We start from the raw sequence: 25,957 nt of genomic DNA, 5'->3' as shown, positions 1-25,957 counted from the left end.
CAGCAAGAACATCCCTTTAAACAAGCAGGAAATATGAAAGATGTATGCAAGATAAAATAGCTTTGCTTTAAAGAGGAGCTCATTGGAAAGTATTTCAGAAGAGACAAGGAAGCCTCTCCTAAAATCCCACTAAGAAATTAAGCAAAGTACTGCTATAGTATTTATCACACTATAATTAGCACCTCTGACAGATAACAAGCACCTCTGAATGATAACAGATGACAAGAAAGTTAATTTAAATATGTAGTAGTACACCATTAAGTTGTCCTTATTTTAATTATAATCGCAAGTACCAAAGATACAGTCCTTTGCAGTAGTGAAAACCTGGTTCGAGCTTTGTTCTGGAAGAATATTTTTCAGCCATTAAAAGAAATCTTGGGACTTCTTCTAGCTTCCCAGCTCTTCTTAACAGATCAATTAAACGTGAGAGGGTTGCATAGTTATCTAAATATAAAAATAAATCAGGACATCATTTTAACTATTTGTTGTACGAATAGATTTAGAAGCGAAGAGCCTGTCTTGTTCTTCATACAAAAGTGACAGTGCAATACATAAGGCATATTACATAATAACCACAGATATAAGGAAAAAAGGTATCAAGTGATACTTGCAACACTTCTAGAAAAGCTGCATAAAGAAGAGTGTAACTGTACTTCACTTTCAAGAACAAAAACATCTGCTGTACTTATAACTTCTTTCAAAGTCCACTACAAAGCTTTATATTTGTTATATTATTTTAATACCTCTATCTCTGGTCATAATTTGCAAACCACTGAAAACCTTATACCTGTCTGCTGTGTTCTTTATTAACCTAGAAAATTTCTACTAACCTAGAAATAAAATCCTAGACATGTGTTTGTATTTTAAAATATCAATTGCACAAAGTACTTTACAGTTCCAAGTAAATAACACTAGTTGTATTTAGCTGGAGGTAAACGATCACACTGCAGCAACGTAAATTAATAGAAAAACAGTGGTAGTTTTTGTTTTTAATATCCATTACATTTTAAATAGGATATTTCTTTTTAAACATACAAGTTTTTTTGTTGTTTGTTTGTTTTTTCCAGATTTGTGCCTGTATCTCATTAGAGCTACGTGTCGAAGAATTGTAAATATCACTACTGAATATTCACCTGGCTTGCGTTCTAGGAGCTGCTGGAAATGAAAGACAGCTTGTTCATAGTCTTGCTTCCTGAACATGAGGTCGGCCATCATCTACAGTATTGACATATTTATAGAAAACAAAACAGATTCTGTTTTATAATGGGAGCTGAAACTATAAAGTGCTGCAGGAATTTCACAAGAAGTATGGTGCCGGTTCCCATCCCCACCCCTCAATCTCTGGAGAATAAACACCTTACACAGACACAGGACAATAATGAGCAGGTACAGACTCACATCTCAATGTTTCATTTAAGGTAGAAAGAACAAACAAAATAAAACATTTCGACATACCTCTCAAAAATGTTTTGTTTTCACTCACATACTTTCATTCTTATTTTTATTTCCCAGAAATTCATATTAAGCATATAGAAAAGCAAATAACTTACAAGTTAGAGAAAAAGAAAGATCATAGCGCACTTCAACAGAGGAAGTAAAAAGTTCATTTCAGTTTCTTTCTGCTGAGAGATAGCTAATGAAGAGTAAATTGAACAAAATGTATTCAGAGTGCTATTACCCGCATTCTTGAGCCATACTAGAATAAATTCCAGACGTTACCTGATGTGATAGAATAAGTTATTCCCATTCCAAAATCATTTCACTCCTTATGTGTTAAAGTGAAAGCTGCTCAGTCTATTAAGCTGTTTTATAAGCCGAAAGTATACAGACCATGTATAGAGAATCCGTTGATTAAAAAAGGTTAGATAGGAATGCTATTAACCAGGATTCAAAAAGGACATAAAAACACCTTAAGTTCACAGTTCTTAACTTCTGGCAGGTTTTTTAGATGCTTGCTTTAATATTGATGTGCTGGAAATTCAACTTCTTCCCTGACCATTACATAATTTAATATATCATGAATTAAGCCACATCTTAGTCAATCTTACAACTACCACTTCTCCACTGATACTATTAAGCATGCATTTTGCATTGAGATAAAGTGATAAGATTGATAGAAACTTAATATTGAATCAGTATCCAGCACAAACAAAAAAACATTTTGTTGCAATAGATTTTTCTGATGTTTCTGAAATTTGATGCTGTAGCCATTTTATGAATCCATCACATTGTAGACACAAAGACCTCAAAAAAAAAAAATTCGATACATAATTAGTATAATGGTACATTACCATCGTTGCTGCTTCATTATCTTGGTCATTCTTCAGCAACAAGGAACACTGATGTTGACAGGCATCAGTATCATCTTGTGCAAGATACAAACGTGCAAGTTCCAACATTGCCTGTATATTAAAACATATAAGCACATGTGATTCAAAGATTAAAGAAAGCTGGTTCAGTTCTATGAGTATTAAACCTCAGAGAGAGATTTCAGAGCCTGAGGTACAATTCGCTTCCAAAGGCAGAGCCTTCTCCACTGTGTCCTGTTGACTCTTGGTCAAATAACTAAATTAACTTCGATTCCCTCACCTACAGAGCAGATAAAACTTTTCTTCAGATGGATATTCCAGAGGTATATTGAAGACAGATGTTCAGATAGTATTACTCTGAAGACTAAAATATTTCAGTAAGAATAATTCTCTTAAAAGTGTACATACAAGTAGTTACAATGTCATTGACAGAAGCAAATATCTCATTAACATTCACTGATTACTTTTGGAATATAAACAAATTCCAGCAGAAACAGTTTTCTTAATTGCATTTCTGTTATTACTCTGCAACACTTCACAAATTCTCACATACAGCTTCTTGTGCATGATGACAGACTCACCATATAGACTAATACAGACCACTACACGATTTGGGATTTTATGTAAATAGACAGAAATTGGCAATACATGCAACTATTTTATCCTATGCGATTAAGAGGAAAGGGAGAAAGTTCAAAGCAGAGAACACAAATATGTACACAGAGCTTTGAGGGTTTCATTATAAAGCAAAAACAATTGCAAATATACTTCTGCACTGTGGTTAATATGAAAATGCATAGCTAGATATGAAAACAATGCAAAACTGTCAGAGGGAGAACTGACCTTTTTATCGGTTTCACAGTGAACAAGTGCTTCTTTGTAAAATTTAATTGCTTTTTCATAGTTTCGCTGGGCTGTACAATGCTTTGCAATCTCAGCACAAATTTCAGCTGCTAACTGTTTCTGTGCAGGAACCACATCTGGCTGTTCTATCTGAGCCCGTTTAAGTATTCTGGCTTGCAATTCCCGAGCCTAGTGTGGGGAAAAGAATAAGAAATGACCAGTAAACATTTTTCAAAGGAATCAATATGATAAGCTATTTTAAAATAATGTAATTACATTTTAAAAAGCATGCACATGCACACAACTCCCTCAGATGCCTTGCCTCCTCCAAATTCATATTAAAAACATGCTGCAAAGCAACCTAGTGGTAAGATTTCTAAGTGGTTTAGATCGGTGTACAGTTGAGTATTTTAGAAGAAATACATTGGGATTCCATCTTGTTGATGTTAAACACTAGGGTGGTAATTTTATGTTAATTTAATACTACATCTAAGGAATATTTATATCAAATATACCAATTTGAATTAAGATGAAACATTTTTATTGATCTAATTTTTCCCCATGTCTGTGCATTGTATTTATAATTAACTTCTTCCCCAATTTAAATGGTTATGTTCCAATTTATAATTGCTAATGAAGCTGTAACCACAAAAATGATGTAGGCCACCATTGAACAAAGCTGCATTATTAAGCATAAAAGCAATGCTTTTGCACACAAACATTGTAGCTTTGCTTAGAACAACTTCTCTATCTCCATGTTATCCTGTTAACAACTTTTTGTCTCCAAGCTGCCTTGTGACATGAGAATTCAACCCATGTGTTACATGTCTTTTTCTAAAATTAAGCTTCTGATATGGCATACAAACAAAACTTCAAGAGCCCAAATTCAGAAAGCCTATGTACTTAACTCATTAAGTACAGAAAACTCAGCAAAAATTCAAGCAGACTTCATATTTTATTTTTCTGAGATTCTTCATTTAGAATGATTAAGAAAACCGTAGCAGAAAATAGGAGACAGAGCTCTCTTAATAGCAGATGTCACAAAAGAACAAGAGGACAGAAAAGGAAATAGTTTTGCCCAGTGGTGATTATACCTGATCAATTTTCTTTGATTTCAACCTTGTCGCTCCAGTTACCACACAAGAGACTCCCTCCTTCTCCTCAAGAAGTTTTATAACTATCTTAATATTTAAATCAAGTCTCAGAAGACCTGCGTCGCTCATTTAAAAGTTGATAAACTGGAGAGAACTGTACTGCACTGCTTCTTCCCCCTACCATTTTGACCAAACCAGAAGGAGATCTAAACACACTAGAATTCACAAGGAATTCCTAACATCACTCTGAAAATGCAAGGGAAGAAAGCTGTTTAACAACAGGCAATAACAAGACTGAGCAGTTAGTTCTACTGAAACCATCAGAATACAAGTATTTTTGTCTAAATGAATATGGCAGAAAGGGGTAAAATGGGTACAAAGGATATTTTTAAGGGCGATAATAAAAACAGCAGAAAAAACAGCAGCTAGAAGTGCCATATGGTAAAGAAGCCTCAAATACGTAAACAAAAGAGCAGGAGTTAGATTACTTTGGGGGAAGTTTTACTGAAGAATGGAAAAATGACAGCTTTGAGAAAGAAAGAGTGCATTATAAGAAAGAATATAGTAAGGGTTTAAGAACAGATTAGTAAAATCATACTGGTATTGCTATTTACTTACGTACAATTATCTAATCAGTCTATATAATTCACTTTACTTGCTTTTCAAAAGACACTACCAATGCTTCCTGTTTCTGTACCAGACTGGAGGTGTAATGAAAGAGAAGAACGTAGAGAGAGATTCAACCTCTTACTCAAGATTTGTGAGAATACATCTTCAACATGAATTAAATCATCTCTAGCTTCCAGCTTTGCTCTTTCAAGCCTCATTGAGGGGTAATAATCAACTCTAAAATTAGAGCTTATCATTGCTATTAAAAACACAAAGGTTACAAGAAAGTGACATGTAGCCATTGAAAGCTATCCTAGGTTGTTCCATGAATGGTGTTCAATGCTGAGCTAAGGATAGGTAACCTACCTGCCCCCACAGTTTTAGCAGAATGTGTGAAAAACTATGTTCCACACACAAATGAATACATAGTACGAATGCAGGCTTCCAGTAGTACCCAGAAGCCTGATCCAAAATTCAGACGACATTGCTCACAAAAACCTTAGACTTTCGCTCTTTGTTTCATACCAGTCACAGGCAGTTTATCACTACCATGTATCCATTTTTCTCATTCACAAAGATATGGTTAGAAACCAGGTTAAAAGTTAAACAAGGGATAAAAATGAAGATATTGCAAGCTTTCACGGGGTTTTCTCCCTTTACCTGTTGTAATGAAGCTATTGTTTCATCAGTCTTATCCATTTTGCTGTAAATTTTTGCCAGAAGAACCTGGTAACGTCCATCTTCCATCATAGAAGACAATTCATTAACTGTAAGAATTGTATTAAACAAACATGATTCTTTCAAGAATTAATTCTGTGAAAGTCGAAGTTCTCTACATATTCCAGGCAAGAACTTAAGTCAAAACTTCACAGTTTGACTTTTAGGTATTTATGATTGTGATTTGACTCTGTGTGCAGAGTCAGGAGGCAATAGGAGTAGTAAACATCAAAGCCCATTCTGTTTGTAGATTGTAAGGCCAAGATGCTTAAAGATGCAAAAAGAATACAAGACACATTGCTGTTTAGTCTATTTGCATTTTCAGAAATAGAAGAGTAGCTTTTAAGTGGACAACAAATACAGCCATTCTTTGTACTTCTTATATAAAACATTCTCAAAGGCAGTAAAAATATACAAACTCATTCTGTGTCACTGTACAAAAAAGCATAGGATTTTCATGAAATTTCTAGTCAGCCCTCAAACTACCTTTCTTTTGCTAGGCTAAAAGAGATAGACATGAATACAACCAGCTATTTTAACTAAAAATTTTAATATCTATTTAAAAACCAAGCTACTTTCACATAATGATTAAAAACACACACACGTAAGGTAGTATTAGAATAAGACTAGCTCTCCCCAGTTAGAGTTCATTTTAACCTATTGACAAAGCAGCGTCTCAGGCACAGTTCCATATTAAAACATAAAAGCCACTAAACCCCATGTGGATTTATTGTTATTGTCTTTTTTTTTAATGTAAGTGTATTGCTCTATCAGCAAACTGTCTAAGTCCTGTAATCATGACAGACTTCCAAGTCAGGGACTAGAATGTAGCCACCTATGTAAGATCATTCCCTCCCTAACACTTCCTATATTTTATTTTTCTTTTACAAAATCTATTTTAGCATTTCTAATCAAAGACATTAAACTATTCATTAAGTTGCATTAACTCAGCCAACGATATACACACATTCTCCAGAAAGGAAAAAAGCAGTATATCAAAGACATACAAAAATTATAGCAGCTTATGTACTCTTTGCTTTGTTTTAAGATGGAAGAGAAGATTTTAAGGTAAACAGGGCAAACTATTTAATACTCATTTAATCTTTTCACACTAAAAGATTAAACTGTTTTAAGCATGATTAAGTTAGATCCTCAAATGCTTAAGTAAGGAAAAAAACATTAAACCTTTTTTTTTTTTTTTTGAGAATAAAGAACATCCTACACATTCTGAAAGATTAGTAAAATGAAAAGAGTTACTGGCATAAGAAAAGCTTACAGAAGGATAATACTAACTGTTTTTCTATCCAGGTAGCCAAAAAAGTTAACAAGTATTGTAATTAAGCCACTGCAAAAGAGATTCCATTAAGAAGTATTCAACAGCTCACACTAAATGTCTTGACAGCCTTTTAGCAGAAGAAAAAACGCGTGAGTTAACTTTGTGAGTACACATTCCTGACACATAAAAGGGGATCCTAAGAGACATCTGCAAGCAGTTGTCTCTGTCTGCCCTGACGGATACCATTTTCCACTTAACCATCCCCTAAGCACAGGAACGACTCATCTATACTTGATCAATTCAGATCAGAACTTCTGTTAGCAAAGAAAAGTAAGAATCTTGCCTGTATAGAGCTCTGCTATTGTAATTCCTGGACTTCTTTATCCATCACAGATGTTCAAAGTTTAAAGAAACTTAGCAAAAATATCTTTAAATAAATGTGAAGCTTATTTTAGGGCATATTTATCATTTAATAGTTCCCTGTGCTTCACAGTTCCAAAGAACACTGATCTAGAACTTGTTTATTCCCTGCAGACACACAGGAACTACAAATAATAGCAGTAATTTTATGTTTTGCTGTAAATCAAGGATATTCATACCAGGCTCATGATCTAAAGCTTGTTGAAGTACTATTTCTGCCTTTTCATACTGCTTCAGCTTCATTAAAAGCTCAGCCAAATCATAGCAAAGGAAGTTCTGTTGACCACTTCTCAAGGCAGCCTCATAGTAACTGATTGCCTAAAAGGAACAAACAAAAATCTGAGAATTATTTAAAGACAACTCTTAAAAACCTTACTACTTAGATTTTTAATCACACACTGCTTAGAGCCTTCTCTACTTTCTTTGCTCCTTGACAAACCAAGTCATTCTCTAATAAAGACCACATTAAAAGGATGTCATTTAGTTGTAGGTTTGGACTTCCAAAAATTAAGAGAAGTAAAATAACCAGAGCCCACATTTTGCTAAATATGCATTAAAACCATTTTATCACGTACTATCTTCATCTGGTTCCCTGTCAATTAAATTACATTTTCATTAACTGCTGAAGTTATATAATCCGAGTTAGACTGGAGTTAAGAGTTCTGTTTTACTATATACAAAGGACAAAAATTTTCTCCAAGTCTACCTGAAAAATATGAAGGTAAGAAGTCACTGGAAATTTAAAAATACCAACTAATAATAACCTAAGAGAAAGGAGTCTTCTATGTTTAAAAAGAGAATAAAAATAGACAAATATCAATGAAAAGAACTATTTAATCTAGAAAAACGTTATCTTCTGTATCAGCTTATTCAGTAATTATTATCATTATTTTAATAATATTTTAATGATTAATTATTAAAATTATTAATTATTATTATAAAATTATTATTCAGTAATTATTAAAAATAGTACTTCACAGTACAACTCAAATAGTCTTGAATTACAACTTAGCTTTAGTTAGAAAAAAATCCAGACTGGAATTATGTTGAAAAGTTACATTTCCAGAACAACATTGAAGTGTTTTATTATCTTTTATTGTTTTGAAATAAAAGATATTTAAAAACGCACAAGACATGTTATCTGTATAGGGTTAAACATCCTATAGATAATGTAGTCCAAGGTTTAAAACAAAACAAAGAAATTGAAGTCTATAAAACACCCATCACAATACAGGTTTCTTTTCCCCCAAAACAACTCTAGGAATTCACAGAATTATAGAATCATTTAGGTTGGAAAAGACCTTTAAGATCATCTAGTTCAACCTTTAATCACAGTACATTAGATTATTCCACACAGATCTGGAATATCATGCCCAAGACAGGAATCATGCTGAACTGATCATAACTATGACCTGAACAAACGCAAGCGAGTATTCTTAACACTACAAACATAAAACGTAACAAGCTTTCCCCAAAATGGTCTTCTAGTTTTCCAACAGTAAGCCAAAGCTAAGCCAATGTAGAAGTATCTAATCATGGCTCTGAGTGCAGGCCCAAGACCATACCAACTGCACATCACCAGAACTACAATTCATCAGGTTTACACCCACCAATATCTGTGACTTTGGCCAGATACATATTACATTGCAAGCTTACTTTCAGGGTAACAAGTCTGTTTACTGCTATAAAATTAAAAGTTTCTTCTACTCAAGAACAAAACAAAAGCTGACAAAGCCCACATGTTGACAATAATGAACTGAACGCTTAATTAGTTTGATAGAATATTTATAGATTACCTTTGAATAGTTATGAGTTTTGGTTAGGGCTTTTCCGATTTTGCTTGCTAAAGCTGGATCTTTTGGATTTTTCTTCAAGGCCTGCTCATAGACTTCTATGGCTTCATCAGGCTTCACCAGTGAAAGACAAAAAACACCAAAGTCAATGACTGAGATGAGACGTGTGAAGAAAAAATCTGATAGTACTTTTAAGAACAAGCGCCCATACTACTGGTTCATAAACTACAATAATTCTGAGAGAAGAATGGTCACTGTGTGATTGCTCGAACTATAAAACCTATTTAAATACGCATGTCCATGTTAAAGCTGAATATGGAAAGGATCTGACAAAAGAGTTTGAATTAATTTCAGACTTTCTCCTCTGAGATTTCTCTGCTGCTGCACATACTAATTAAGTTAATATAAAGCACAAGTGAATTTAGTATCAGAGAAGATAATCCATTTCTCCTCCACCTTGTATAGCATACAAATTCCATTTTGCTTTGTAAATCTTTATTAAGAAAACAATTGTTAATCACCTACAGTTCCCTAAACTAGTCATCCAATTAGTTATGTCCTAACCCAATCTGTTCTCTCAAAATATCAATTTAAATTTTTAAATTTTGTATCCTTCAAATTTTTATGTCCACCTGACCACACTGCTTGGTTTACAAAGAGTGGATAAGATTTCCAGTTCATCAAGAACGCAAAGGATTTCGGAAATATATATTTCAGAATTCAGTAATTTAAGATTTTTAAATAAAAGCTTTCTATGTAAGAACTTATTTAGAAATATTCTAAGCTTCAGAACTATGCTAAATATCACCAACTTTTTTCAAAATTAAATTTAGCTCTCATTTCAGATTTCTGTTTACCTGATAGGTGACTATTCTTCAAGAAAAAAAATTCTCTCTTTGAATTTCCACCCAAAGATTACTGGGAGAAATGTCTTTTCAATAGCTTTTAATTTGAATTTAGAACAGTTACATTTGTAATGAGTAATTTCGTTTTTTACATCCCTTAAGCGCTTTGCTTGCTAACTACAAATGAGTAAGAGTCAGCATGCTACATTGCCTCAACTTGCCAAAGCCAACAAATGACTCAATCACTTATTCATTTCTAGCAAGCTCATACCTCTTGAATATTCATGTATGCATCACCAAGAAGAAGTAGAGTATGAGCACTTGGAATTTTATCTACTAGGTCTCTGGAAAGAGAAGACAGAACTTTGCTCAATATTTAACAAGTCAATATTGGTATTCAAACAACAAACAGTGCATGACAATATTATATTATTTTTATTTTTAAAATAAAAAAAATGAGATATCTTTCCTAAGTAGGAATTCCAATTACTGTTTTAATGTTACAACAGTAATTCATTATGTCACTGCACCTTTCTGACTCATTTAGTAAAAAGGGAAAAAAGGAGCTCATGATGCTACCATGACATACACCTAGGAAAATAATATATACACAACACAAAACTTTACCTATAGCAGCCAGCATATAACTTCTTATCTCTCCTGTACTGAAGATAAGTGTCTGCCATTTTTATCTTAGCTTGTACAAAGTAAGGCTGTTCAGGTGTGATATTTCGGAGCACAGTCAAGGCTTGTTCAACATCTCCTTGAGCAACTGCCAAATCTGCATTTGAAATCATAACTCTCACTTCCTCAGGAGTTCCAGAAAATTCATTAATGGCATCTTGCAGTACTATAGCAGCTTCGTGCTGCAAATAAACCAAATAGAATTAATGTATTTCTTGTTGAACATCCAAAAATAAAGACACCATAAGCAAATGAATGTCTGAGGCCATTAATAAAAAACAAAAACTAAAAAGCAACCCAAACCATAGTTTCCATTTCTTTTGCTAAAAGATTTTTGATGTTATTTCCCCACTCATTATGTGAATTTGTGATATGAATTACCAGAAAAAAATTGGTAGAGAAAGTAACATTGAAGTAGCATATATACATGGATATGACCAAAAATCACCTTGAGCACTGTGCTGTAACTGGTCCTGTTTTGAGCAGGATGACCTCTGGAGGTGCCTTTCAGCTACATTATTCTATGGATTATGTTATATTCTCAGACATATGTAGGATCCTATTGCATATTCAGATGCAGCTGGCAGTAAATATGCTGCTACACAAAGGTAAGGACATGATCCAAAAATATTTCTAATAGCATTCTGACAACATAACAAGAACCTACATGCCTGCATGTGAGTATCGATAGTATCCACTCCTCAAAATTAAACAGGTTCTGCAGAGCAAGAATTGAGCATGTACGAATTTTTTTCTGTACAATTTCACATATTAAAGATGTCAAGGCAGATATCACATCTTTGAAGTTTTACAGAGAAAATCCAGCTGGCAGGAGTGATGGTCTTCTATGCTAAGCTAATGAGCGTAAGATTTCTGCTAATGGGAAAAGGAAACTCGTTCTGGGGTATATTTGTGATCTTACCAGTTCTCCATTCAAACAATGTGCTTCTACTAATTCTAGGAAGACAGACACACGATCACTTGCATCGATTTCAATTCTTTTTGCTTTGGTCTTGGAGGAAGCTGTATGTTTTCTCATTCCAGGCAAATTCCTTGCCATCTGTAAGGTCTTAATAGCTTCTGATAATTCACCCATCTTCTTTTGGGTTTGGGCCTTAATTAAGTAATAAACAGGATGTTCTCTCACCTAAAAAAATAATTATAAAATGAAAGGAGTTTCCAGATTTCACTTTATGTGTCGTATTCAAATTCCCTGGAAGAAGTTTGTTTTTAAATATTAGCCTCTGTTACTTCTTTCCTCCACATATATGCTTCAATAATGTACTTAACAAAACATTACAGTTGTCAAAGAACATGCAAAACAGTAATGAGATAGTTTCATGTTTTTTTGTAATTAAAAAAACTTATTTCATAACATGAGACTTTGGGACAGAAAGAAGTTTACAGCGTTATTTGAAACTAGACTGAATTTTAATAGATTTTGAGCACCTCCCACACTAGAGTACACGATTCATTAAGCTGGCAATTAAAAAAGTATAGAATTATTATTTGGCATAAGTTGTGCCTGCCAAATCTCTACCTTCTTAAAACAGACTTCACATGAAAAGGAGATCTCAATAAAGGAAATTTCCTAATTTCAGTATTTCCTAATTACGTAGTTAACCTTCAGCTTTCTTCCATCTTTTGGAAAGAGGTACCAAGATGGAAGCATGCTTGCAAGGAAGCGTTAGCATGTTTAACTTTTCAGCTAAGTTCTGTCAAGAAACTTAGCATAACTCAGACCTAGAGAATGCTTTTTAATGTATTCTTAATTCAAATTTTAATTAATTCTTCTAATTAATTAAAATATTCTTAATTCTTAATCACAGAAAATTCCACTGATGTCAACAAAACAGAACATCACATATTAGCCCCCAAAAATAAAACCAATGAGGACTGCTGCAATAGAGTGAAGTTTATTTATTCTACTACAATGCTTAACTTACCAAGTTTGCTTCCAAATGGACAAAAAAGATAGACAAAAATGTAATGTTAGTGGAAGACAACACAGCATATAGCTATGCTTATACACTTTAACAGTGCTTTAAGCACCATGAACTGTCAAGAGGTAACTACAGATCCATTCTGAGGCCCTCATGCATCTGATCATATATTCCATTAGCAATTGTACATTAGTGTAGTAAGTCCAAAAACACTGAACCACTCTTCAAGCCCTTCTGTGTTGGCTTTTAGCGACTTTTGCAAAGTTTGTCTGGAATTAAGCCTTCTCTTTATTTTATCTCTTTTTAATATTTGTATAAGAATTTGAGAGAAAATTATCCTTTTGTTGTATTCTAAGGCAATTCCAGTATGTTGTAATAAGGGATTAGTTTTGTCCTTAGTCATTTCTTTGATAAATATTCAAATTGTGCTCATATAACATTTAGATACTGAACATGTAGTCACAGAAGTCTCATTTTAAAAGATTATATTCAAAAACATACAAGAAACTTCAGATGATTGAATAAAATGGATTCATTCTTTTGTTGAACTTACCTCAAAATTGTAGCTCAGACAGAGTTCCAGGGATTGAGAACACAGTTTAGTATTGTTTTGAGCCAAATATACCTGGGCCATCAGTAAGTGTGCATCTGCATAAGAAGGATTCCTTTCAAGACAGTAATGTAGATTGTTATGGGCTGCTTCAATATCCCCTAGGAAGTCAAAACATAACTGATATGAAACACAGATGTTAAATACACAACATTTATTCACTATTTACTAACTTTTTTTTAAATACTTGTAGTCATTGAATGAATAAATGTATGCATGCAGTACTGATACTTTCTTTTTTGATTGTGGCTCTGAACTGAAATGAAACCAGGTCAAAGTTAAGACTTTTCCTATTGTTCCATCTGCAAGTCTCTTAAGTGATCTCTTTTTGGAACCAGTAGATTAAAAGATGTCACATTCACATGCGTAGAAATAAAACGCATTCACATAAATCACAAAAAAAGCAGTAAAAGTGTGTTCTTCACTTAGCTGTAATGATCTGTTCTACAGTGGATAAGAAATACTCTGTTCAGTATGGAATTAATTTGTGTTAGAAAAAGAACTGAAGAGATGAATAGCTAGCCATTCACATGAGTATTACCTGTTAAGTATTTCACCTTTGCAATTAAAAAAATAGCTTGTTGAAGACCTGGCACAGTTTTTACCACAGTTTCCAGAACAGAAGCACAGTGTTTGAGAAGTGATGAAGGAGACTGCCCATGACACACAGGCTAGGAGTAAAAGAAGAAGTAAAAATAAAGGAAAAACACAGGCAAAAAACAGTGCAACCACAAACAATGTATCAGTTAAAATGACATTCAAATCCAGAATTTGTTAAGTCTGAATTTCACTTTGAGCTCTAATGACAACAGTAAAGCTGAACAACTGAAAGGTGTTGTGGTGAAGAAATATAAAAAGATGTTTTACAGTTAGGATATAACTTCTTGCTATCAAGAAGAACTCACAAGAGCCTCACAGACTCCAAGGAAAATAAAACAATGTGGAGATGACATAACTAAAGAGTCATGCCATAAACATTTGGCAGCATGCTCTGAATTACCATGCCAACTGATCCAACAATGACAATATAAATTACATTTCAGGATTGCCAAAGCTGGAATGAATGACCAGAAAGATGGGAAAAGGTTCTGGTCCCATCTCTCTTACACCTTCTCCATACCACAGAACATAACTCTATAGCTATCAAACTGAACGCAGCAGCTACTTTCAGATAAACTGCTAGTGATGTACCACATTTCAGTTGCTCTATTAAAAAGACTGCTTCCCTCTATTGCTTCAGCTAGATGCCTGAATCAAGTATGTTGTACAACAAGCAAAAGGCAAGCTAAAGATCCTTCTGTTCACAACTAACATACTCTTGGGACACACGGTCTGAGGAAGTAACCATCCTCCCTCACCAACACAGAAGCCTCCCTCCCATCAAACACTCCTTTTTTTTGTAATAAAGGGATAATCAAACTTCAGGAGCCACCTTTTTTTTTTTTTTTTTTTTTTATTTTAATGGACAATAGGTACTATCAAGGTAATTCTGGAAAGTACCCTAAGAAAATCTTCAGATAAGACATTACTTCACAGAACTGCACTTCTTATTTATCTCCATCTGTAGACAAAATTACGTGGAGTTGTTACTGCTACTGATGTTTTAGACTCTCAAGTGTTATCATCTCATTATAGACAGCGGGACACATCATAATAATGGAAAACTTACTGTTTGCTGGTTAGACGCTAAAGCTTTGCATGAAGTCATGTTCACAGAAAGGTTCAACAATTTGACTAGAAATCCACTAGCAAGAGGATAAAGTCTCCCTCCAGCCATTTACAGAGGAATAATCTATTTAAGGAAGACGCTTTCTAGAGGTACTTTAAATGTGCTTCTTGCACTTTAGAGATGTTAGATCACCATTCAATTTATTAAGTTCTACATGCCTTTGCTCCAAGACTAGCACAAGCAAATTCAGTCACAGAAAATCAGCCACCTAAGTAAACAAGATTTTTTTTTTTTTGGAAACAAAAATAAGTAGTATTCCAGTGACTTTTATCAACACTCAGAAGAAAATAAAATGAAGAAATTGAAAAGATATCCTGAGTTGACAAAAATATTTCAGTAACAGAATAATTGCAGTACGAAACCCAACTTTCATATCAAGATAGTTCTATTCACTGTATTGTTAATTTCTCAATTAAAGGAGATAATAAGAAACTACAAAAACAGACACAGGCCAAACTAATATCCCAAGCTTCTTCAAATATTATTGCAATTTGCTCACCTCACAGAAGATTTTTAGTTATTTTGATTAATGATAGTATAGTATCTTAAAACAGTTTTACCTCATATGAATTCACATATTAAGGGGGAAATTTTTCTAAGCTTTTGCAATATGATTACCTGATATGAAAAAACAAATAAAGAATAATGTTTTGTTTTTTTTTTTTTTTTTCAGACGTGATACACAGCTGCTTACCTGAGCCGGGCAAAAATTAAGATATTCCCTAATAATTTCTAGCAAGAAGTCAGGGTTTAGTTTTTCAAAATACTCCACACCAAGGGGAAAACCACGCAACGATGAAAAGTGAGTATCCAGAACATCATTCAGTAAGGCAGTAACTTCTTCTTGTCTCTTATGCTTTTTCATAGCTAGGACTGCACGCAAGAAAGATAGCTCCTACAGGGAAAAAATAAACAATATTCTCCGTATTTCAGATACATTTGTCTGTTATGAATAAAATACTACATAATCATTAGTGTTAGACACTTTTTTCACTTGTAGTGATACTGTAAGACATTTAGTATGTTCACTGCAAATGACACCAATAGTCAGTGCATTTTTTAAAACTGTGCAAGAATGTTTAAGTTCTTCTGAGCACAAAATTCTACAAATTAATATCCCCCCTTCCTGACATTTCAAACTTATCTTCAGAGATAAAGCTCAGTAATCAACTAGTCTTGTGTTGCAAAGTTAGGCAACATATCGCTTTAGAGAGTAAAATCTGAAGTTTAGATTTAATGGTACTCCATTAAGAATGCTCTACTCCAGTGACAGAAATACGGAAGATGAAGTAGGTAGTGGACCAGAATTCAGATTGTGAACAAAGTATTTTAATGACCAAAGGTATCTCCTACCCCAGATTTCCCAATGGACTGCTGAATTTCATTAAGAAACTCCAACTGCTGCTCCGCATCTTCTAGTTGCCCTTGTATTAGCTGACAACGGATAATTCCTATAACATATTAAAAGTTTTTTTTTCAGGTTCATCTTCCTAGTCAAACATGCAGTTTGTTTTCCAGAAAAAAAAAGTCTCTTCAGGCTCTTAATAAAATGGTGATAAGCGAAGAAAAAAGAACAGATCGATACTTATACTAATGCAGATTTTATGTACTTAGAAATACCTGGGATAGAGAATGCATAATTAATACATTAATATAAGCAACGTCATAAGGCAATTACATGCAAATATCTTATCCCTAATATTACAAAGTTGAACACAATAAGTCTTTACCTTGTTCTAGACTAACAAAAGTGAATGTACCATAAACTTGGCTTCCAAATTCAAGAAGCAAAATGAAGTTGATCAAAAGTTCCTAACGCCCCCCCCCCCCAAGAACTTCAAATGTTTGAATTGCAGTAAGAAGTGTGTACTTAAGTCTCTGCCATGGGCATAGAAGACAGCTTGTTCTATCAACTGCCCTTGAATTTATTCCTGCAGCAACTAAAAGCCCTCTAGCTTTAGCAAATGTTGGCAGGCACTTTACCAACATATTGAAATTATAATGTCTACTCCCAAGAGTGCAAAATAAAAGCCAGATATTCAGATGACAGAACACTGCAACTAAAATACAATTTCAGCTGGTGATGTATGTCAACAGAAAAAATGAGTGAGTTTTGGACATAGTCCAGGTAAGGAGAGGTCTGAAGCAAACGTAATGCTCCGTTTACAAGAGTGAGTCACAGAAAGAACAGCGGTATTGTCCACAGTAGACAAAGGGAAAAAAAAAATGTCCTGAGGAGATCCTGAGGTAAAACAAAGACTGTTTTGCATTAGGCACGTCAAGGCATGCTCAAACACACAGAATATGTCAAACTGAAAAATCGGGTTCTAGTTTAATCAGCGGCACTGGTGTGTGACAGGGTAAACCTATGAGTTACCACACTCAGGTATGAAAACTTGTCAGTATTCAAGGATAATGAAATAACTGCACCAGTATTTATAACAGTTAAACCTCAGGTTCATGAATTTAACAAGTTTTGAGCAATAATCGTTGATTTGCTCCCTCCCTTCATTTGTGTTTATTTCACTAACACATACGCAGCCACAGAGAACCATACCCACAGGAGACCAGCATTGGATGGCTAGATGGCTAACGATTTCACAGTATGTTTCTTCCTCATGGATCAGGCAGTACAAGTGAATAAGACAGGCAACTAAGACAAGGGAGTAAAAGTATGAATGCTCAATGTTGCCGACTTCTGCTCTATGGTAAGACACTAACTAACAAAGGTGCTTCAGTACTACATATTGTACAGTTATGTGCTTCTGCGAAGTTACATTGGTATCCAGATTTATAACATGATTAAAATAAGAGGAATGAGTATATCATATGAATTACACTAGCCAAGCAATAAGAAAAAAATAGTTACCTCATGTCTGCATATTAAATGCTGTATGGACAAAAAGCCAAGAAAGTACTGTGCAAAATAATAATGCCCCTATACAAAAGGGCCAATAATTGGAGAAAAGGAAAAAACAGCCCTATTAAAAAGTTAGTCTTCAACACTAATGAATTTTTAAAAGCCTCTTTCAAGGCCATTACACAGGTTTGTTTTTTTTTTTTTTTTTGGTGACTAACCTAACACCCCAACTAGTCAGATCCTAACTAGGACAGTCAAAGAACTAGAAATGTTACCTGGAAGAGGAAAAAACAAACAACAAAAAGGCCAAACCCAACAACAACAAGTAAAAGCATTTTTTCCCAGAAGGAAGTCCAATATAATGCTCCAAAATTAGTGAAAGCAGACCTTTTGTGTAGTTTACTTAGAATACACTAAGTCAAAGCTATGTAAGAAATATTATGAACTTGTAATCTGGCAACTTTCAACATCTTTTCATAAATTGAAAAAAGTATTTATTTATATTAAAACCTATCCACAAAACCAAAGATGCACACATCTACATCTCCATCCTTACACTTACTCTTACTTTAAAGAGTTCTAATTTGAAAAAAAAAGTTTCTCTTCAATAAGAGCACCAAAAGATGTATCCAAGGAGGGGAAACTCACTACAAGACAGCATAACACGAATACAGGAAGTACTGTCCAGTGGTCCTGTTCTAATAGTTCTTATTCACAGCAGCAGGAAATTTTGATAGAAAACATCATCTGTGTCTTAAAACCAGCAAAGAAAGATAAAAATAAAAGCAAGTGTAAAACCTTACCAGTTAGTGCAGAAACACTTGTTTCGTCAAGGGTCATAGCAGTCTTGTACCATTTTAAAGCTTCTTTCACTTTCCCTTGTAGAATCATTTGGTAGCCAAGTTCAGTAGCAAATTCTGCATTGTCAGATGTCAAATCAAATGCTCTTTCAACTAAGGTTTGTGTATGTTGAAGGATAAGTTGGTTCCGGCCACACTAAAGGTAAGAGTAATCTTTAAGCCTTAAGTTTCTATTTTCCAAATACATTTAGAAAAAGATAAAAAATATTTTAACTCTTCAATGTTTATTTTAGAGTCTACACAATGAATATCACTGCAGCAACTGAAAAACATCTCGCGTAAGGCAAATCTGATGTAATGGCATAAAAATTTTAACAGTAAAGTGTGCTCAATTAAAATGTAAAAATATAATACCATACAAAAAAATTCCACAGAACTGATAGTTGCTTTGAATGCCTTCTTAAAAGTGTTCTAATAAAGATTAAAGAAGACTTCAGTTTCAAGGCTCTGTGATTAAGCTTAACAGTTGTCCTTCCCTATATTCTGTAAGACATTTGAGTATATTTCATGAGATACACATTTCTCACTTAAGAGCAAGCAATAAAAACATCTCAGGAATGAGATGGCTCAAGTATTTTAAGTCACAATGAATGCAAGACTAAAAATTTAGTTAAAGGCTACAGATGTTAACCTATTTTGATTTTCTCCAAAACACTTTTTAGTAGACATTTAACATCTGTACCAGAAAAGAAAAACAAAACCAGGATCCATGGATATCTATACACTGCATAAGAAAAACCATACTCACTGTTCTACTGAAAGCTAGAGCCATTTTACAGAAGAGCTGTGAATTACGTGGTTCTAACTTGTCCAGTGCTTTAGCTAGGTCACCCAGTCTAGCTGAAGCCTTAGAGAAAGAGGAATCATATAATTACCAGTAGAAAGAATGAACAGATTAGAACAACTGAAGAGTTTTCACTAGGGACATTTTACATATTTATGTAATAGTATCGTGAAGTTTAAACTCAGAAATTCTCATGGCTAGGAGATAGATTGCTTTTGAATTTCTAGAAATATAGGGGAACAATAAAACATCATCTGTATGTACTCTACAAAAAGAGAATGACTTGAGCTGTATCAGATCTAATGGAATAGTCCCATCAAGCAAGACAGTCTGAGGAATCCCTGACCTGTAAATCTTATTAGGGCTTCTGTGCAATACAGACACGTGCTCTTCAGGTCCTGCAAAACTGAAGTACTTGCAGATGCTCAGACTTTGAATTTCACATTTCCTCAAGCCACCTGAAGTACTTTTCCCATTTCTGGGGTTACAACAATAAGGTATATGGCAATCTAGAAAATTTTGTGAGTTTCCTGAAAAATGGTACAAGCACCATATATGCAAACTACATGCGTATATCCCTGTGCAGAAAGTAATCTTCGGAGGAGAAGGAAAAAAGTTAATAGAATTCTTAGAGAAAAAAACAAAAACTGCACACACATTAAAGAATCTAACTTTGCAGACTGTCATTAAGAGATTATGACATCCTTCCAAAAATTTATTACTAGAAGACCTCATTACTTTCCTTATTTCTCTTAGAGAAATACAATGAATAGGAAGTTTACAGTAACTTACGAATTTATAAAAAGAGCATTTAAACAATAAGAGACAACTGATGATTTGAAACAGCATGACTAACTGTCTAGAGGAGACTTCTTTGGCTTGATTCCTTTCCTTTGAAAATAGGTAAAAAGGTATGTTTCCTTCCTTTCACATCCACAAAACATCCCAACAAAAACACAGAGCAGCCACTTGAGTCAGAATAGGAAAATACCTATCTTCCTGCAGATAAGTGGTACAGGACTAGACATGGAATATGAGTGGGCAGATGCAAGATCATGATCTAGCCCCTAGAAAGGCCATGTTATGCTCAATAACCCACCATTAAAAAGGCTCACCTGGGGTATATTTCCTTCCCTGCATAGGAAGTGCAGGGCCTCCATTCTTATGGCTTCTAAATTGAGGGCATCTTTCTGCAATAGCCTAAAACAAAACAAGAAGGGAATTTAAATCAAATTTTTGATTCATGATCTGTTTCAGTGAAAGTAAGCCCTATTTCCTTCCTTTTCTTTTGAAAAGCTTTGGTAGCCTACCACATTTTTAAAAATAACAAGTTAAAAATACTACCATCACGCTTTATGTTATTACACTTCTAGGATAAAACTTGAATATGGATTGAAGGGTCCTCTACTTTTGGTTTTAAACTTCTCAATATTTGAGAAATTCAATTCAATTTCATATTCAGGTTCCTAAGTTGAGCTGGTTCAAGTACAATGTTAGCATACGTACATAAAGCATTGAGAAAGCTTCTCAGGTATAAGTGCTTTCAGAAAAAAAAAAACAAAACCAACTCATCTTGCTAAAATCACCTTGTAACTTTTTTCTAAAATACCTCTGGCAAAAAAAAAAAACACAACAAAAGACAAAAAGAATAAAAAACTCAAGGTACAAGAGAGACAGCCTTACAGAACATTGACACGGACAACTATTATAACTTCTATCACGCATTCACTTTAAATCACAGCTCTCAACTGAAGGCATGAAATGGCAAAGCTGTGCATATCTCAAAAAAACCCTTCTTCCTCCAAGATGGATTCATGTACAGATGTTGTACCCTCACAAAATTGGAAGGCTGAGCTCTAAATTTTTTTTAAACTGATAACTTTTTTCATTTTTTTTTTCATTTTCATTTTTTTTTTTTGTATTCTTACAGCCTAAACATAGCAAGAACATAATTACTGTTATTTCATATTCAACCTATGTGCAGTTTCAACTGTCTGTTCCCAGTCCTGCAAGGCTAGTTGTAGCTTCATTTTCTTTATGAAAGCAGGAATGAAGTTTGGAAAGCTTGCAATTATCTGGTTCACGATTTCCAGAGCTCCTGAATAATTCTGTCGGACCTCAAAATATTGTGCCTAATGGAAGGAAAAGAAGTCCCATCAAAAGCCTACACATTCACAGAAGTAAGAAATTCAGAATTTCTTTCATACAGAAACTATGTTTCAGTAATAGTTTTGCTTCAGCATCAACCAGAAATATTGCAAAAAAAAAAAAAAACAAACCAAAAGATGTGTAAAACCTTCTACATGATAAGCACCTCTATACCAAACATAACTGCAGGACAGTATTTACAACTAAGGATGGTTACAACCAGAAAAAGAGACAGATATAGCTGAAGAGTAACATTGTCTTATTAGCTTTTGGTTAGTTTTGTTTAAACCACCTCAACATTTTAAGATATTAAACATAACCCACAGATTAAACATTTTAACATTTAAACACAGCAATTCCATAATGTGGACAAGCGTCACCGACTTCTACACTTTTTTGTGGTATGAAACCTAATTTCTTGCATAAAAATAGTCGAATAAAAAGTTTACTAAGTTTTGATTTTACCATGTACATAATGTATGTACAGATACATATTCAGATTGATTGCATTTTGTCTATAATAACCTTTTTTTTTTAAAAAAAAAAAAAAAAACATCAACGTCTAATGGACCCTAAAGCGTCATCTGGTAATTAATTTTATTCAAAGAAAAAACCACAACATATTAACATACTTAAGAGAAATACAGATGCACAGAAGCACAGTTACCAGCTTCAGTTCATCTGAAGAGGCGGAAACTGTACTTAGAGAAGCAATATCCCACCACAGCACTATTTAATACTAGAGAAAAGCTGAAGCAATACAGCAAGTAGGCCTCAGTGTAACATTACTGTAAGCCAGACATGTCCTTTTGTTAGTCTTCATCAACATAGAAAGTGTGACTTCTTATGAAACCTGGCTACTCATTGCAATTAACTATTTAAACCATTGTTTACCACAGGAGATAGAAGCGTCAGCATATTTTTACTGTTGTAGTAATCAGTTTGTGAGAACTCTTATATTCCTCAAATAATTGCATAAGTGATTGAAACTTCATTTCTGCTAAAACCTACTCAAGGTTATGGACAAAAAAAAAATCTAGCCAACTGAACAAAAAATATGACAGCTATATTTTACTTCTTGTATAAGCTCTATTCTTATGGACAACTCTTCACAGAATCTCTCTAATCAATAACGATATCACATACTACAATAACTAGTATCACATTTTGAAAGTGTTCAAGTTATAAAGTAAACTTACTTTACCAAGGAGAGCAAAAACATCATTCCCTTCCTGAAGGGCTTCATCAAAGTACTTCACAGCTTTTTTAATATGAGTTTCTTTCCCACAGGTGAGATCAAGCCATGCTTTCAGAATCAACCCCTGTAAAAAAAACAAATTATAATTCTTAACTAACCAGGTAAAAAAAAATACTGTATGGAATAATAAATGTAAATAACTTAATAATAAAATAGTACTTAGAAGTGGATAAAGTAATGTATTTTAATTAACTATTTAAAATATGTATTTGAAATTATAACCAGTCTACCACACAAGCTAAATACTAATAATTCGTTCCAACATTAAATTGATCAAATAGTTCATTTACTTAAAGGATTAAAAATAACAATGGAAATGAAATAGTCCAACAAGCTAAACAGGCAGAACAAAACCTCATGGAAATGATCACATAAATGGTACGGATATTTTCTGCAAATAGAGTATTTTTTTTAATGTTCGTATAAGACATTGATAAACTCATGGTGTAATAAAAAAGAAGAAACCGTTTCCTTCAACTACAAGATTAAAAAAACGCTTGTCCGTGAAGGGCAAAGATCTGACCTTTCTTCATATTCCCTGCAGTACCATAACAAAAAAAGGCATCCAATTTATTAACTGAAAGTAATAATCTCTTCAGTGAAAAGACATATTTCACCTTCCAAAAATTCTATTTCTCCTGTATATTCCAGACAATTATTGCTTTAATTAAATAGGTCAAATCTATTATGAAGTGATGGATTATTTAAACAAATTATATTCACCATGAAAACAAAAAAATTACTATAAAACACGAGGTCTTTTTTAATATAAAATCAAATAAGTGTCTCATATTTAAGACTCAAAATTAGTAGAAGACCCATATTTTGTAACTGCTAACAATCACTGTCATAATTTCATTATGCAACAAAAACAGCCTGAAAATCATATCCTCAAGCATGTAAAAGAATGAGAGGAGGTTTACTTTTTTTTTTTTTTTTTTAAACGAGGAACACAATGAAATACCTTATCAAAACAAACAGTATATACTAAGTAAAGCATACATCACTAAGTTTAAGGATAAACCCCCAACCGCCTCCCCCAGCAAAATCTAAAGCACAGAACTTCATATTCTCAAATTAGAAACGGGGATCTAGATAACTTATAGGAAAGAGGAATATCATTTGTTTATATTTACATTTAAATCTTGATGCACTTTTTAAAATGTGCATGTCTCTCTCTAAAAGACACCCCCAAAAACCACAATTATTTGAGAGACATTCTGCATTTCAGCTAGAAATTTCTCACTATGCAACATTTCAAAAATAGTGTTTCTTAAAAGAGGTGAAAACAAAACAAAAAACTACTATGGTTTCAATAAGCAAAGTCATAAATATTGCTATTTTCCTATTCTTTTTAGAAATTAATGTACTGTTTCAAGATCTTTTTAACTATTTCTTCATTTTTAATGGCTAATTTTTTACTAGTAACTACTAATTTTATTAATAAACTATGACAGTTCAAAAGTTAAGCTGTTTCTTAAATCTGTAATGTATTTTCAGAAATTGATGTTTAGTATAGTTGAAGATTTAATTCATGTAATATATCGGAAACCATAAAACTGGATTAAAAACTGAGCAATCTACTGCACCACACAAAAGAACTGTGTTAAATACTAGTGTCATTTATAAGAGTGCAATGCTGGAAAGAGAACAATTATGCCTTCAATATTAATTGAATTCAACAAGTAATTTTTTTCCTCTCTCCTTGAATTCAGGCTGATATCTTTAAAAATCATTAATACACTAAACTTTTACAAACTCTTCTGAAGATTAAAGATTCTTAAAAATAGCAAATGTCAATGTCTACGTAAATGCAGAAGACATTGCTACATACAAGACCTACACAAATTTTAAAATAAATTACACTCAGTAAAACCCTATGCAAATTTTGCCTTTAACAACTGCTGAAACTGAAAAGCCTCAATCCTCTAGTTATTTTTGAATCTGTACATTCAAGACAGATGTCTCCCCCTAGTGAAAATCTTTTCTTTTAAAATCTACTGTGCACCATGACAATTTCTAGCAAGTAGTAAACCTAGCATAACTACGTACTATTTTCATTAGCTAATGCAGGCCTTTCGTTTATTAACTGACAATGAATGCAGATAAAAAAAGGCACTCTAAATTCTACTTTGTCCCTGTCAAATACAATTAGGGTATTTAAAAGTGTTAGAACACAAAGTTCATTAAAGGAAACCTCCAAACAGCATTGATGTAGTAAACCTAGCTTTGCAGTATACATAAGTCCTATTATTATTTTACATAGAAAGAAAAAGTTACCTCTTTATCACCATTAGAAACTTTTATCATCCTATCAACATATTCACGGCTTTGTCCTCACGACCAAGATGCCACAAAAATAAGCCAGCAAAATACAGAGCCTGCTGTCCTGGCAATTTTACGTTGCTCCTTCATTTTGTATCCAACTCTAGAATAGCATCACGATCTGAAAAGGTTTTGTTTAGATCAGTTATTGATAGGGTCTCAAATATTACAGGAAAGCAGCACATAAGCCAACGGCTTCCAAAGCAAACATTGTTTTCTGTATCACACATTGATAAGTGCACAGGTATTCCCTCCCAGTTAAAATTATTAATTGGTACAGAAGAGGGTTTCCATTAACATTATCATTCAGAAGAGGGTTTCCATTAACATTATCATTCTGTGATTCTGTGATTTGAGCAAGAAGCCAGCTATTTGTCAGGCTTCAGATTTGTGGCTGCAAATTCGGCCAGGTGAACGTAAACTTATCACATTATATCAGTATCTGCCAAGTAAACAACAACTGCAACTCAGTCTTAAAATGCTGAACACAAGAGGATTTAGGTCCAGAACCCATAGAAAATTTGTACTATAATTTCTTAACACTAAAGCTCATTTTCTTATATTCCAAATTTTAGCGTCGTACCCTCATCAGGTTAATCCCATATAGAAATGTTTGATTTGGCATATGGGACTTAATGCCAAATATTTTCTTTTGCCCGCATTCTTTTCTGGTCCTCTTTTTAGGAACCATTAAAATCGAACGTCTGACTCTTACTGCTATGACTTTTCTCAGAGGGTCTTGAAATGAATTATAAATTTACTACCCTACAATATTAGTCCCCAGAGACTGAATAAGAGCAAAGTCATTAGTCAGAGCTATTTCACATCACATTGATTGATGAAGTTGTTG

General features: G+C 33.6%; 1 protein-coding gene across 5 annotated transcripts in view; it reads right to left on the bottom strand.

Moving 5' to 3' along the window:
• The window catches only part of TTC21B (tetratricopeptide repeat domain 21B), a 35,930-nt gene that overhangs the window by 7,831 nt on the left and 2,142 nt on the right, over nucleotides 1–25,957 (bottom strand). For 3 of the 5 annotated variants that reach the window (XM_040561695.1, XM_040561693.1, XM_040561694.1), the window contains 20 exons: nucleotides 25,063–25,228; nucleotides 22,724–22,846; nucleotides 21,351–21,508; nucleotides 20,492–20,576; nucleotides 19,341–19,439; nucleotides 18,536–18,728; nucleotides 16,226–16,323; nucleotides 15,567–15,767; nucleotides 13,685–13,814; nucleotides 13,087–13,244; nucleotides 11,513–11,737; nucleotides 10,534–10,772; nucleotides 10,178–10,250; nucleotides 9,065–9,175; nucleotides 7,448–7,586; nucleotides 5,516–5,622; nucleotides 3,153–3,341; nucleotides 2,292–2,402; nucleotides 1,134–1,215; nucleotides 294–444 (listed from right to left, as the gene is read on the bottom strand). In XM_040561695.1, the coding sequence (XP_040417629.1) occupies nucleotides 294–444; nucleotides 1,134–1,215; nucleotides 2,292–2,402; nucleotides 3,153–3,341; nucleotides 5,516–5,622; nucleotides 7,448–7,586; nucleotides 9,065–9,175; nucleotides 10,178–10,250; nucleotides 10,534–10,772; nucleotides 11,513–11,737; nucleotides 13,087–13,244; nucleotides 13,685–13,814; nucleotides 15,567–15,767; nucleotides 16,226–16,323; nucleotides 18,536–18,728; nucleotides 19,341–19,439; nucleotides 20,492–20,576; nucleotides 21,351–21,508; nucleotides 22,724–22,846; nucleotides 25,063–25,092 (2,702 nt within the window). In that variant the 5' untranslated portion in view covers nucleotides 25,093–25,228. The remainder of the gene's footprint in view (nucleotides 1–293; nucleotides 445–1,133; nucleotides 1,216–2,291; nucleotides 2,403–3,152; nucleotides 3,342–5,515; nucleotides 5,623–7,447; nucleotides 7,587–9,064; nucleotides 9,176–10,177; nucleotides 10,251–10,533; nucleotides 10,773–11,512; nucleotides 11,738–13,086; nucleotides 13,245–13,684; nucleotides 13,815–15,566; nucleotides 15,768–16,225; nucleotides 16,324–18,535; nucleotides 18,729–19,340; nucleotides 19,440–20,491; nucleotides 20,577–21,350; nucleotides 21,509–22,723; nucleotides 22,847–25,062; nucleotides 25,229–25,957) is intronic. The other 2 variants (XM_040561696.1, XM_040561697.1) reach the window with 2 other exon arrangements.

This window comes from Cygnus olor, chromosome 6, assembly GCF_009769625.2.
Source record: "Cygnus olor isolate bCygOlo1 chromosome 6, bCygOlo1.pri.v2, whole genome shotgun sequence".
Taxonomy (NCBI): domain Eukaryota; kingdom Metazoa; phylum Chordata; class Aves; order Anseriformes; family Anatidae; genus Cygnus; species Cygnus olor.
This window is presented reverse-complemented; position numbering and strand designations above follow the sequence as displayed.